We start from the raw sequence: 16,052 nt of genomic DNA, 5'->3' as shown, positions 1-16,052 counted from the left end.
ATCCATTCACAAAGAGGAATGTTGATGGGGTGAAATAGAAACCTCTCAAGATTAAGACAATACATTTTGGTTGGATGTAATGAGTAATAGTATTCCATTTCGAGCATTATCTGTAGGTCTATTTCCAAAATTTGGCCCAAGGCACACCTATGTGGGTTGAATTCTTACTGCGGGTGATGAATTTTTATGCCAAAAAATCATATGTAAGTTACGCCTTCCATTGGATTATGGTGCAAAGTCGTTGTCTTAAATTGAATTTGAAATATATTTTATTGTATCACGAAGGAAGTTGAATAAAGGTAGGCCTAATATTCTAAGTTATGTTAGCCATCGGTGTAGTTCAGGCGACAGGCGCATTTATCTGCTAAGCCAAATCTGCACTCGGACGTGGGTTCGATTCCTGATGATTCCTGCTTTAGGCTGGTTACTTGATTCGGGTTTTTTCGAGGACTTACTCAACAGTAAGACGAGTATCTGTTAATCTATGGCGAAACCTCGGCCTTATCTCGCCAAATACCATCTATCACCAATTCTATTGACTCTAAAATAACCTACCTAGTAGTTAATACAATGTTGTTAAATAATCAACTAAAATATTCTGTATTGTAGCTTGTCACTACCCTTTCTTCAGCTTTTGATCCTCATCACCAGGATGACGACTGTGGAGAATTATGTTGAAAAATAAGTAGGCCTATTGGAATATGTTCGTCCTAGACATTGGTCCACAGCTTTCTATGTGTAAGGCCTAACCTTACCCGCCGGTGTTCAAGAATTTAAAATAAGATTCGGACAAGCCAGTTCAATGACTTAGTTGTGAAATACTCTGTAGTGGAAACCAATTGACCAAATTTCATTAATTGACTGACCCACTCTTGTTACTCGAGCGAAAAGTATTCACCTCAAGAAGTAAGTTTACTCTGTTTAATAATGGAAGTAGATCAAACTTTCGAAATGTGTTTTCACTTATTTACGGCAATGGAAAAAGTTCCTTTCATTGGAATTACATTTAGACATACTTTTATTCCTATCGTTCCATCATGGCATGAGCTCTTCAATGTTCATCTTCTTTCTCGTTTGTAATAAAGTCACAAGCTTAGAAATTCGATCGCCTTCATTCTCATTACATAAATTATGATCTAACTATTTGTTCTTATTGTTACATAATTGTCAATTTATATCCGTCACATGTAATTACGTTTATGGTCTTGAAAAGATACTCATATTCTGCCACAGATCTAAAAATGTTTCTTTCATCGCTTTGAATAATATAGACCTATCAAATGGCCGAACCAGAAGTAACGAGGACAGTATCGTTGTTTTATAAAAGCAATAATTAACTTAACTTAGAAAGCATGATGGAATATTCAGACTGTCAATTTCTATAAATGAATACAATATAATATTTTGTTACTCAGTCAATGACAAATCAATGTAAAATAATGACTATAAAATAAGTCATTATTTTACATTGATTTGTCATTGACTGAGTAATAAAATATTATATTGTATTCAATAATTAACTTGGTAGATATCTTTGTTTGTACCCTCAAAAAATCTTCTAACAAGTAGGCTAAGTAGTTTATCTCTAATTATTTTTACTAATTTTTCTTCTAAATTCGTTTTCTTAATGTAGTACTCTCTTCTTCAGTCAAACTTAAGTTGCTGACCCCTTATTTTTCATTCATTCATAGTTTTCTTCCCAAGGACAGGTCCTTCACTGCAAATCCAGCTTTCGCCAATCTTTCCTATTTTCTGCCTTTCTCTTAGTTTCCCCATATGATCCATATAGGCCTATCTTAATGTCGTGTACCATCTGATATCTTCTTCTGCCCCGAACTCTTCTTCCATTCACCATTCCTTCCAGTGCATCCTTCAGTATGCAGTTTCTTCTCAGCCAGTAGCCCAATCAATTCCTTTTTCTCTTTCTGATCAATTTCAGCATCATTCTTTCTTCGCCCACTCTTTCCAACACAGCTTCATTTCTTATTCTGTCTGTCCATCTCACATGCTCCATTCTTCTCCATATGCACAATTCAAATTATTCTATTCGCGTCTCTTCACTTCGTCGTAATATCCATGTTTCTGCACCATACGATGCAACACTCCACACAAAGCATTTCACTAGTCCCTTTCTTAGTTCTTTTTCCAGAGGTCCTCAGAAGGTGCTTCTTTTTATACTAGTAGCTCTTTAACAATTCTTTATCGTTTCTCTCGGCCGTCTCAAAACGCCATCATTCGTGATTTAAATTGGAGGCTTCTTCAATGTGTTGTTTAAACCTGCGTGTTAATTTTCAATAATAAGCTTAGGACCTTCTTTGTTGTCTTGTACTTAAATCCTCATACTAATCTGACTTTAGTAGGCCTATACACTTTTAAGACAATCGTAGAAGTTTTCCTGCATTATTTATTTATTTATTTATTCCGCCATTTGAAATATAAATTGGAATAGTAGAGGCACAAAAATGTCGTGTTGATTGTGTTTGTGTTGTGCTGTCATTGCCAGCATCAGTTACCAGTCCGTAGTCCACCTTTATGTGCAGTCAGAATCTTTGATTCCTCCAATATGTCAGCAATAAATGTCGATTTTTTTTAATCATCGCTTAATGTTTGTTTGAGTCTTCTCTTGGAAGAACTGACTTCATATTACTTTGCATTTGACGCTCCATAGCAATTTTAATAATTAAGTTTTAAACTTGAGACAGTCTTTAGTTAATTATTCTGTAGCAGTTACTGCTCTCGGAGAGCCTAAGTCTGTGTACTTATGGACTTCGTTTGAAACCTGGGATGTTTTTGAGAAGACAAGCGACAGAACTACCGTAATTTAGTTCAGCTTTACGCTGGACTTCTAAGACTAGACAACCAACAAATTAACAATGAAGAGATAATTGTATTCAGTAAGAAATTCGAACTAACGATTTTTAATTTTCATCTAGGCAAAGCCACATAGAAATAGTGACTGTGCACAGTTTGTCGATTTCATAAAGTTTTCACATTTTATTTGATATGTTTCAAATGTAAAAAAATATATATTAGCCTATATAGGTAACATCCCATTAAAATTAGAATGATAATCCTTCAGTTCAAACGTTCTTTCGCTCATATCTCATGTCATACCTTCATAGAAACAAACCTTACTGTGCAGAAGTGTCATGTATCCTTCATAGAAACAAACCTTACTGTACAGAAGTGTCATGTATCCTTCATAGAAACAAACCTTGCTGTGCAGAAGTGTCATGTATCCTTCATAGAAACAAATCTTACTGTACAGAAGTGTCATTTATCCTTCATAGAAATAAACCTTATTGTACAGAAATGTCATGTATCCTTCATAGAAACAAACCTTACTGTACAGAAATGTCATGTGTCCTTCATAGAAACAAACCTTACTGTACAGTAGTGTCATGTATCCTTCATAGAAACAAACCTTACTGTACAGAAGTGTCATGTATCCTTCATAGAAACAAACCTTACTGTGCAGAAGTGTCATGTATCCTTCATAGAAACAAACCTTACTGTACAGAAGTGTCATTTATCCTTCATAGAAACAAACCTTACTGTACAGAAGTGTCATGTATCCTTCATAGAAACAAACCTTACTGTACAGAAGTGTCATGTATCCTTCATAGAAACAAACCTTACTGTGCAGAAGTGTCATGTATCCTTCATAGAAACAAACCTTACTGTACAGAAGTGTCATTTATCCTTCATAGAAATAAGCCTTACTGTACAGAAGTGTCATGTATCCTTCATAGAAATAAACCTTATTGTACAGAAATGTCATGTATCCTTCATAGAAACAAACCTTACTGTACAAAAATGTCATGTGTCCTTCATAGAAACAAACCTTACTGTGCAGAAGTGTCATGTATCCTTCATAGAAACAAACCTTACTGTGCAGAAGTGTCATGTATCCTTCATAGAAACAAACCTTACTGTGCAGAAGTGTCATGTATCCTTCATAGAAACAAACCTTACTGTACAGAAGTGTCATTTATCCTTCATAGAAATAAGCCTTACTGTACAGAAATGTCATTTATCCTAAATAGAAATAAACCTTACTGTACAGAAATGTCATGTATCCTTCATAGAAACAAACCTTACTGTACAGAAGTGTCATGTATCCTTCATAGAAACAAACCTTACTGTGCAGAAGTGTCATGTATCCTTCATAGAAACAAACCTTACTGTACAGAAGTGTCATTTATCCTTCATAGAAATAAACCTTACTGTACAGAAGTGTCATTTATCCTTCATAGAAATAAGCCTTACTGTACAGAAATGTCATGTATCCTTCATAGAAATAAACCTTACTGTGCAGAAATGTCATGTATCCTTCATAGAAACAAACCTTACTGTACAGAAGTGTCATTTATCCTTCATAGAAATAAACCTTACTGTACAGAAATGTCATGTATCCTTCATAGAAATAAACCTTACTGTACAGAAATGTTATGTATCCTTCATAGAAACAAACCTTGCTGTGCAGAAGTGTCATTTATCCTTCATAGAAATAAACCTCACTGTACAGAAATGTCATGTATCCTTCATAGAAACAAACCTTACTGTACAGAAGTGTCATTTATCCTTCATAGAAATAAACCTTACTGTACAGATATGTCAAGTATCCTTCATAGAAACAAACCTTACTGTGCAGAAGTGCCATGATTGTTCAAACGCAGGAAATTAACCTTTTGCAAAAAAAAAAAAAAATCAATTTATTGTTGTGTTGAAGTGATCTGCTTCTGTAGTTATTAGGGTCTAAATGCATTTTATTCCATTTGAGCCACAATTTTTAACGAACTCTTTTGATAGATGACATCTTACAGGGCCTAAATATGTTTTTACTAGTAAGATATTCCAAGTAATCGTCCAACATTTCACGCCATCAGAATTATTAGTAATTTCACGAAAAGTCACAATTTGAGGACACTCAATGCAGTTATTGATGTGACTAATAATTTCCATCTTCGTATTAAAGCATCGTCTTGGGTAGAGCTTACTAACGCTCATAATATAAACAATGTCTTCAACAGTCGCTAAATATGTGTCACTTACCTACAGATTTTGTTCAAGACTGACGAAATTGATTGATCTCAACTGAATTGTAAATTAACAAACAATATTGGAGCTAGTTTCGGGTATGGTCAGACCGGGAAGTACAGAATGGAAGTAATTAGTTTAATCGTACTAACTTAAGTAGAAGACGTGCTTAAAAGTTAATCAGTTAAGAAAACATTCACTTGATAAGTAGAAACGTTAATATAATTCAAGTAATTCAAGAGATTATAAAATTTAATTTTACGTGGTATGTTACATGCTTCAGATACGGAATGAGCAACGCTTTGCTATACCACTATGCTGTCGGCTGTTGTACTCATAAAAGCAGTGGCTGTTACAATCAATGCACTGTGTAAGAGTGAACAGGAGAGATTGGTTCGCTCACCGATAAATTGCAACGTCGTGGTATAGCGAAGCTTTATTCATTCTGTATAGGCCTACTTGCCGCTTAGTCTCTTTATGCGTGCTGGAGGTGAACATAATATTTTATTTATTTGTATTATGATAAACTGTCTGGAATAATGAATTTAGCTAATGCTGTGTACCTTGATAGGCCTACTTGATCATAAGCTCTTGCAGAATTTCAGACATGGAAAACCAATTCAAACATTTTATACGTATTGTGTGCAATTGATAAGATCATGAGCATGCAGGGGTTTCAGGAGGAACAGTAAATATTTTAGGAAAGGGGTGATAGTAGCCTATGGACTATTCTGAGTAAAAAAAAAAAAACATGTGTCCACTTTTCAATAGGTGTGGAGAAACAAATATATGCATGTTGCATAAGTCTTGCAAAGGACATGTAGGAGAGACAAATAACGTATTGATTGACTGAAAGCCTTAGATGTTTGTCAAAGATCTTTTATAAAAGTTTTTTTTTTTTTTTTGATTAGAGATATTTTGTATAATATAAGTGCATCTTGTTATATTTTGTAAAAGATCTGACTGGTTTAAAACAAATATGGCGGAACGCAAATATTGTTGGGCTGTTAGTACGACCAAAATGCTGATATGAGAATATGAAGCAAATGAAATGGTATAGGGGCCTGCAACAATGCAACACACATCGACTACAAAATCAGAAATAAAAGATTAAAAGTGTACATAAAAATATCAAAGACTAGAACTGCTGAACAGGAAGAATGCACAGGCTGGACAAACTGAAAATTATCTTCATCCATTCTCAAATATATTACGTAATTTTTCAAGTCTTCACACTGTAGCACTTTTAGCAAGTTTTGATAGATGCTTTTCTTGTCTCGTCTTGCAATCCATAGTTTAACCCATGTGTTTCCATTTCTTTTTCAGTAATATTCTGAATTAATTGTAGCTAACAAACATAGTAGCTACTCCTCTTCATTTATGAAAATATTTTATTTAAATGAAGGCTGATTGTGGTTGTTCCTTAATTTTAGGTATAAATCTTCGATTAATTATTTTACATAGTATAATGTACTCCAAATTCTACCTTTTATCCCAGATCTTTGGCAAAATATTTTATCATATTCTTTGTCAAAGAATTTTGATAGTTTAATACCAGCCTTGTAAAAGGTATGAAGGAAATGACTCGCGATTGCATTCATAGATTATTTAAATTATATCAGTAATTTGCAACAGTTCAAAGTAAGCTCAATTATTCAAAAATCCCATCAGCGACTTCAATGCACTTTTAAACTCTGTGCAATAGTACATGTTGCTCTTCTCAGATCGTCTTGGCGTTCTTTCATGAGGGCTACACTATTCATAACGCGAGCGACCAATTCATCTCGTGTGTTTATTTTTTCTTTATACACTTCGCTTTTCATCAACCCCTAAAGACACTAAGAACAAGGAATAAGATCTGGGGATCTTGACGGCCATTGAACGTGACCCACCGCGGCAGTTCCATCGTTCGGGGAATATTAGATTTATATCAGTGGTGACCAACTCAGCTGCTCTTATTAAGCAGTGTGTGGACTCACGAGCAAAATAGAGCAACGCTGGCATTACAAACAAGCCGTAGACTATGCATGAACCCAATCATTGGAGTAATAACTGATAATTATGTGGGCGATAAGAGACGTTGAGGTCCGGCCAAAGCATTTTGAACACGCAGCTTGAGTTTTCGTCTTTGTCGCAGCAACATACGGAATAAGGAATATAGGCTAAATATGTAACTTCCCTGATTAGAGCGGCGAGAAACAAACATGCTGCGACCGGTGTAAGCTTGAGCATCAAAGGGCTACCGACGTTAACCGTTTGAGTGAGATTATCTGCTCTTGCATGCTGTCCACCATACTGCACGTGTGTAGCGAAGAGTGCTCTTGCACAAAGAGCACAAGTCGGACACCATTGATTTAGATTATGCGCCACCTGACGACTACAATGTGCATGTCGTACGTTTTATAAGGCTTTCAATCATGAATCAATTAATTAAATGTTATGTTATGTTTTATTTAACGACGCTCGCAACTGCAGAGGTTATATCAGCGTCGCCAGATGTGCCGGAATTTTGTCCCGCAGGAGTTCTTTTACATGCCAGTAAATCTACTGACATGAGCCTGTCGCATCGCAGATAAGCCCAAAAATTTTTTGTGATAAAAATACAGTAGCACATTAGTTACTCTCAAAAATCGGTTAAATGATGTTGAAATAAACTGAAACAAGGAACGTATATTTTCTAAAGCTAACAAATACTACCAACATTATCGCACAACTTATAAAATGTCCCTAACACCAACAATGACATAATATCCGAAGGCACTGCAACTGTCCTTAAAAAAGGACGGTGGGAAAATCTGGGTTAAGCACACTTAAATGCCATCGACTTGGCCCGGGATCGAACCCGCTACCTTGGGCATAGAAGGCCAGCGCTATACCAACTTGCCAACCAGGTCGACTAATTAAATGCAATCAGTAATATTCAAACAGCTGTAGCCTATGTCCAGACTCACTGAAAATTGAATAGTCCTACATGTTCATACGAATGTTTTTACTTGGAATAGTCCATACTAACACCTTGTAAAATATTTACTGTTCCTTCTGAAACACCTGACATATGCATACAGAACACTTATTTCGCTAAATAAAATAATATTATATATAAGTAGGCCTGGATTGCAAGAAAGCAGATCTATACATAATATCTATATTCCTCCGTTAGTTAATGGCCCTTTAAAGTTAATGGATTGTCGGTTTGCAGAAGAGACATTTAAAGGGTCACTAGTTACCGAATCCTTAACCAAGAATCTTTGGATTTCAAGTGTGAATGAATAAAAAGTGAACATCGGCTGGTAGATTGATGTGTGGCATTGCTTTTTTGTTGTCAAAAGTTTAATATTTTTATGGGCCAGAAAGAATTGGGAGCAGAAATTTTAATGACAAAGATAATTAGGCCTATAACCTATGTTACTGTAAATAGTGCAGGGTATTATGGATGTCATATAAAACATAACCTCATCAGACGAACTGAAGTCTGTAATAAAGAAATAACTTCGCTGTTCGAAGAATGAATGAATAAATAAATAAACAATAAAATTACTGCATACCTATATTATTTTAATATTGTCTAACTTATAGACAGGGGCAGGTATTTATGGAGATTAATTTTATCATTTGTGTTTTTTTTTTAATATTGGTATCGGCGGAGATTGTTGGAGATTGATCTGTAGCCTACTCTTGGCGGAGATTAATGGAAATTTTGGAAAATACAATTATTTTGGAATTGGAGTATTAACTCAGTATGAATATTACTTTCCAAATAATTAACATTAAAGGTTCGTTGGATTCTGGTAAGGTGCGATATGACCACTAGACAATATTTGTTGGACTGAGACTGTATTTAACACACATTCGTTAAAAAAAAAAACACAGCCTCAAATTAACACTTTCAAACTATTAGTGAAATGTTGAATCCTTCGACTTTTGAGTTCACTAATGTAGGCCTGATCAGAACACCTGGAATACCATGTAATGTAGCCTATTTGGATATAGGCCCTATAACAAATTCAAGTAAAAAAAATCCGAAAAAGAAACTCAGAATATGAAATTCGCTATAAAACGAGGCAATAGTAATAATTCGCTATTAGAACCCTATTTCGCGATTTATCGCGATTGTTTTATCCGCATATTATTAATCAGTATCATTTAATTCGTAAAGATTAGTAAAAATCTATTGTATATCTATTATGTCGTGATTTTCGTTATCTGCATAAATATCCGGCTCTGCTTAACTTATAGCCTACACTGCCTACCTGAGTCTGATACAGATGAACATAAATCAAAACAGATCAGCTACTCGGCAGTACACAAAATGTAATTACTTAAGATGGCTGCTAACGGAGGAATAAATATTATTATAATAGGGAAATCAGATCTCTAAGTTAGTCAGTTCTTTAACGGGCCATTAATACTAAAGATGTTTCTTGCAACGCGTCTTTTGAACTTACTAGACCGTTAGCGGCTAACAAAGGAAACATGGCCTTAACTACACCAGAATAAATTACATAAAATTGTTCTTGCAACCCACCAATAGTTTGTCTCAGCCCTGAAATCCTGAGAGGTACAGTGAAGAGCAGGAACGTGAAACACCAGACAGGCAAGTTGTAGTTTTCGGTGATAAACAAAGACACTGACCGTAGATTTAGTTCACTTAAAGACTTCTGTGTAGCAGATTGTAAGCTATTAACTACATTTCAAATGGATTAGTAGTTATTAGTCTATCTTTGTCTCCTCGCTCTTCTAGCACAGTTGGGTTGCATTCCTTCCAGGGTCGCAGAGCTGGGACGCGAACTGTAGAATTGTATTACCTTGATGGTGGACTCGGGCAGGTTGAGTTGCGCCGCCAACTCGCAGCGCCGGGGCCGGGACACGTAGTTCTCCTTGTAGAACTCCTTCTCGAGGCGGGCGAGCTGCTCCCGCGTGAACGCCGTTCGGTAGCGCCGGATGTTCTGCTCGGCGGCCGCGGACGTCCCGGCGCCATCTGCAAGCAGATTCCCACGCATGCATCAAGAGATAGCGTTGAGTGCATTCGAGGTTTTTGCCCGTCCAGATGCCGCTGCGTGATGAATGTGCAGCATGCACTGCGAGGGCGAGGACCTCACAATGCGCCACCGCAAATGGCTCGTTTAGACCGACACTCTCTGCGGGGGACGCGCAAATTGCCGACAACTCGGCAGATGTGCGATGCCGGTCCGTTCAACCGCTCTGAAATATTGCCGCACGTCTTTATCACAGACAGATGACCATCTTACAGATTGTAAGCAGTCTTCTCGGTAGTCGCGCTGCAGGATCAGCAAAGGCATTGAGTGCGACAGCGAGCGCTTGCCACGTGCTGTTATGAAAGCAACGTAGATATATAGGCTACCTACTTATGTGTAACTTACTGTTGGGTGTCTAAACGACATTTCGTACAAGTTGAGAGGATGCGAAGGCATTTCTTTTCCCTTCTACTTGCCCTGAGTCCGTCAGTGACAGACCGGTAGCTATTACCTCTTATACCTGTACCCCCTGAACTGTACACAGTAGAAAATAAGAGATTAACTAAAGCACATTAATTAATTAATTCATTCATTTATTTTATTCCATAGATCTTACATGAGCAATGAAGCTTTAAGATGTGGAACAAGTCAAAATTTTACAATATTACAATAACAATTTTTACAAATTTTTATAGTTTTACAATTTAGTAATTTTCTACAATTTTTACAATTTTGTGCAATTTTTTCAATATTTTTGCGAGATGTAGTGAGATGAGGTGAGGTCCGAGGATTCGCCAAAATATTACCCGGCATTTGCCTTTTGGTTGGGGAAAATCTCGGAAAAACCCAACCAGGTATTCTAATCAAAGGGGTTGATGCCAAGGACTCGCCATAAATGAATATAAAATACAGTGACACAGATGTTTGGCAATTACGTGTATGAGTATATTTTAGTGTCGTTCTTACAATATTTTCAACTAATAATTAAATTAAGGGATGTTAGTTTGTATTATGAAGTCGGGGGGGGGGGGGGAGTGACACAGTGCAGATTGTCCCATTGTGTATGCTGTAGAGTAGCAACTGGCAGAGAAGGAAACATTTATCTTCTGCTGTCAGTAGCTTTTTAATCTGCCAGTTGATATAAACAGCAATAAAATGAAATATAAACGCAGACTTTCGAAATATAGATTACCGGTGAACACTTTCAATAATAAAATTAGTCACTATATTGAAAGTGATTTAGTCGAACGTTAGTAAGATGGACAGTAGCATCTTCCCCTTCACTGATGGTTGAGAGTGTGAGTAGAGGGGAAGGCCTATCAACCAAACTGAAATGGGGAATAGTAGAGCTATGAGTATAATAACTTAGTAATGATACTGATATTACTGATAATATTGACAACATAAATGAGGAACATCGTTTTAAAATGAATTTGCTCTATCTTAGTATTTTTCTCGTGAAGTAAAAATAAAAATCCAGTCTGCTCCGACAAACACTTTTTAACAATATTAAGATGAGAGAACTCATTCTGTTACGTTATCGTTGCAGATTTGAATTCTGCGTTCATGGAATGTAGAAAATATGTTACATGTTTAAGTTTACCATAGGCTACGTACCGCAAAAAACGAGACAGTTCCCTTTTTTGCCTAGGTGTCCGCCGTCACCGTAATTTTTGTCGGGACACGCAAAATTCCCGTATTTTGATCAAATTTTACTTCATAATATGAAAATAAATATTTTCTTTACAATTTACTTCATAAGTTAATGTTGAAATTATTGTTTTTATTTTTTAGTCTATAAATGTTTGCAAATAGTTGATTTTGAAATCAGAATGAATTAGTTATGTATGAAAAGTAGGCTATAGATAAGTTTATAATTAAGTGTAAAGTAGATACTGTCAAATGATGTAGACTAAATGAATTGATATAAGTAAGCATTGTTTAAAGACAATAGTTCCTTTCTGCTGGTTAACATCCTTGTTTCAGTCTTTCTCAATACGTTTTCCAGTGACTTCTAACTTCAATTTCCTTACAAAAAAAAAAACTCGATAGTAAAAGTGTCCCGAATTTTCTCCAGAAATGTATGTTCAGCTTCGTATCCATGGAGAAAATGCGTTCTGAAACGATGCTCTTCAAATAGTCTAGTAATACAGTAATACAGTAGGAATTCGTTAATTCTAACTGGGGGGGGGGAGGGGGGAAATCCAGTCTGAATTTGTGAAAGTACGAATTATAGAGAATTTACTGGAAAAGAGTTAATTCGATAATTGAAAAAAATAATGATATTGTATAGGCCTAGTTGCTTACAAAGCATTAATTAAAACAAGAATAAATTTGAAGTCATTTAGGTCAAGTCCTGTAGGTCTACTTAGCTTCAGAATTTTCCAGACTGTGATTTAAAGACAGAGATAAAGTATTGTCTGCTTCTGTCTGCGCTGCTGTTCTTTATGTATAGCTACATCATAACGCATTTATATTTTTAAGGGAAGACGAAATGTCTGATATTTCGGATTACAATCCATAAATTCAATTAATGTATCTAAATAGCCTAAATATTATGTTGGATAAGCCTGATTTGAATCTGTCGCCTTAAAAAAAATAGCTGCCCGAATTATTGCGAGTTCCAATTAGTGAAGTTCGAGTTATCGAGGTTTCACTGTAACATTAATAGTAGCATACATTCAAATTTTTATGACTAAGAATTCAGAAAAGAAGTTAAAATATAAAACCCTCTAATTGGGAACAGCCGAATATAGAATGTGAAAACAGAAATTACAATTATTGAAGCTGGGAAGAAACTTGTCAGAACTGACACGACAGCCCAATATTGACAAAAGTAAGATACCGTTTAATTTCGATATGTTCACATTCTTCCGAATGAAGTTAGGCTATAATTTTCGGATGTGCCCCTAAAGAAGATGAATCTTCGATATAGGCCTACAAACGACAATTTATAATCTAGTTGTCAAAACTAATGAATGTTTTAAGTCTTTTGGAATTCCTTAAATTTTTTTAAAAATTATTGCTAGGCTATAAGACGTAATGAAATATTCTGTTCAGATTTTACGTAATCACCTGTACACCTAAATTTCCTTATATTCTATCTGATTACTAATAATTATTGAATAAAAGTACTTTCCCAAGGGTAGCTTCCATTTGAAAATAATAATCATAACACAAATGTTTATTTTTATTTTTATTTGTTTAGTATGCTGTGTCTTTTGGCAACCCTTACGGAAGGGCACTACCCTTGTGGGATTTATGTATGACATTACTAATAATAATAATAATAATAATAATAATAATAATAATAATAATAATAATAATAATAAAAGCTTAATGATATATAACACAATCAGTATTTATATATTATGTTGATATTGATATTTATTTGTCAGTAAACTTTACAATTTCGAAGTTATGGTGGACCTTTACATTTCTGCTTTTCGATCCACCATCCCTTTAATATATACAACCCTTTAATGTTAATATATTCCTTTGCCAAGCATTCCTGATTACTTTCTATAATAATAATAATAATAATAATAATAATAATAATAATAATAATAATAATAATGATAATAATAATAATAATAATAATAATAATAATCATGCTTGCTACATCTCATGATCAGAATTATAACATAAAGAAATATATTTGGATTTTTTTTACGTAGTTATTATTTGTAGGAAAATATAGGAACTTAACAAACGTAACAAGAAAAAACATCTTGTAAAATAAATAAATATGCTATTTTGCAGTAGGCCATATGGTTGTTATGGGAAAGAAGACATAAACATCCAAGCAGCGAAAATGTCATTTTAAAGACCATTGAAGGAAATTAAAAAAAAATATAAGCCTACGAATGTAACTTAGAAGAGACAGCATGGGAGATAAATCAGAATAAAAATCATTTTTTTCTGTTGGTAGCACAACTGTTGAAGAAGGTGGCATTTTTCAGCACTGAACAAACTCAATTAGCGAAACTCCTTAAATATGCTGCCAGTATGGCGAAAGACCATAACTTAGGATAGGCAATCTAAAAGTACAATAATAATAATAATAATAATAATAATAATAATAATAATAATAATAATAATAATTGCTATTATCAGGAGAATGGAGAAAATCAAAGATCCTTAGCATTGGTTAACAACAACATAATAATTACTATTACGCCTATTATAAGGGTATAATAATAATAATAATAATAATAATAATAATAATAATAATAATAATATTCTTTCACGCAATGGACCGTTCTGTTTTCTTGTGGGAATTTTGAATTGTCACTAAATATATCCAAGTAGCCTATGTAAAGCGATCGCTTGATTGGCGAAAGGCCGTCTTTTGAAAAATCATAACACAACTTCTGGACGGAGGAAAAATTTCACAGAGGAATCAGATCCTTTGCACTGACTTTGTGGCCACAACATTAACAATGAGCATTATGGTTTATTATTGTTATCGTTATTTTCATTATTATTATTATTATTATTATTATTATTATTATTATTATTATTTAGTTTCGGATTTTGAGAGTTGCGGCATATTTTTCTTCATTGGGATAGTGTACTTCTCCTGATAATCAAACACACGATATAGGCTACAATAAAAGATAATTATGATGACGTTAGGGTAATAATAATAATAATAATAATAATAATAATAATAATAATAATGATAATGATAATAGCCTAATGTTGCGGGTTAAACTAAGATTATGTCAAATATAGGTGCATGTCTTGGTTACGTGTGAACTAAAAAAGTAAATTTTATGTCAAAAGTAACAGCGCAATAAAAGAGTGGAACACTTCATTATTTGAAAGTGTCAATTTCTTCGGAAAGTGTAGAAAAAATTCACTGTAACTAGTACAGAAGCTGGATGTAAATAACAGTGAACTTCTGCATACCACTGACCATTTAGGTCTGTACTTGTGGTCAATAATAATAATAATAATAATAATGGTGGTGGTAATAACGCAATACTAATAACAAGAAGAGCCTACCTTTCAAAGATGAGTCGGGCTGCTTGCCCGTCTGTGACGGGGGCTGTGGTGGCTGCTGTGTCGGCGACGGGGGGGCGTGGTGGTGCGTGCCGAGTGTATAGGCCGGCGGCAGAAGATCCACGACGACGGTGGCGGCCGAGGTCTTGAGGTGGAGCTTGTCCTGGTGGTACGACTGCTGCATGGCGCGCTAATTGCAGACTGAGCCAGCATCATCACCGCGGGGACCGGGACCGCTCGTCACCTGTCGGCGCGCTCATTGGCCGCGAAGGCGCGCCTGTCCCATTGGTTGTCTGGACGAGGGGCGGGGCCACCTCGTAGCTGCGCGCGAGAACGGCACACGTGTTGAATTGGAGCTGACAGTCCAGGTCTGGACTCGTCTTTATTTTCAGTGATTGACTCTGATCCGTTTCCGTTCTCACTCATGTGACATTCACACCTAGATTAACTATCTGGCACGCAACACAAGAGACATACTGTCTGCGCAACATGAATGGTTAACCTGTCTAAATACATGTAGGATTACCCTACCCTACGTAGTGAATAAGCTGTGGTAGGCTGATCTCCGAGAATGTTGCTATCCCCTGCTGTTTCTTTCTACTATATCGTGATGTATTTGGGGAGCTATGATAAGTAGTGAAATCCGGTTACGAAAACTAGCTATAACGGCTGTGGGGATCATCGTGATAACCATACGATACCGCCGGTCTGGTCGGATGATCGTTTACCTCTCCAGAGACATGTGGACATGAGGTCACCAGTCGGATGGTCGGAGTTGCCCTTCATGGGTTGTCGCGTCACAGATAATTAGACTATTATTATTTATTATTATTAGTCTATTATTATTATTATTATTATTATTGTTGTTGTTGTTGTTTTTGTTGTTGTTACTGTTATTGTGATATCATTGCAAGGAGGATGCTGGGGTTGATCAGCGAGTCGGTCACTCTCTCTGAAGAATGCCGATGCATGTAGGCCTATGCAGAGACGTTATTTGCTCTCCTGAGTTTAAGATTACAAATTGAGTAA

The 16,052-nt window shown here is 35.6% G+C and overlaps 1 protein-coding gene across 1 annotated transcript in view; it reads right to left on the bottom strand.

Moving 5' to 3' along the window:
* Positions 1-15,210, bottom strand: part of eve (even skipped) — a 33,907-nt gene extending 18,697 nt beyond the window's left edge. Inside the window, exons 1-2 of the mRNA XM_069847470.1 lie at positions 15,027-15,210; positions 9,846-10,018 (exon numbers count right to left, since the gene is read on the bottom strand). Coding sequence (XP_069703571.1) covers positions 9,846-10,018; positions 15,027-15,207 — 354 coding nt within the window. The 5' untranslated portion in view covers positions 15,208-15,210. The remainder of the gene's footprint in view (positions 1-9,845; positions 10,019-15,026) is intronic.
* Between the last annotated feature and the right edge of the window lie 842 nt (positions 15,211-16,052).

Source organism: Periplaneta americana, chromosome 15 (genome assembly GCF_040183065.1).
Source record: "Periplaneta americana isolate PAMFEO1 chromosome 15, P.americana_PAMFEO1_priV1, whole genome shotgun sequence".
NCBI classification, from domain to species: domain Eukaryota; kingdom Metazoa; phylum Arthropoda; class Insecta; order Blattodea; family Blattidae; genus Periplaneta; species Periplaneta americana.
Note: the sequence above shows the minus strand (reverse complement) of the source record. Positions and strands in the feature narration are given on the sequence as shown.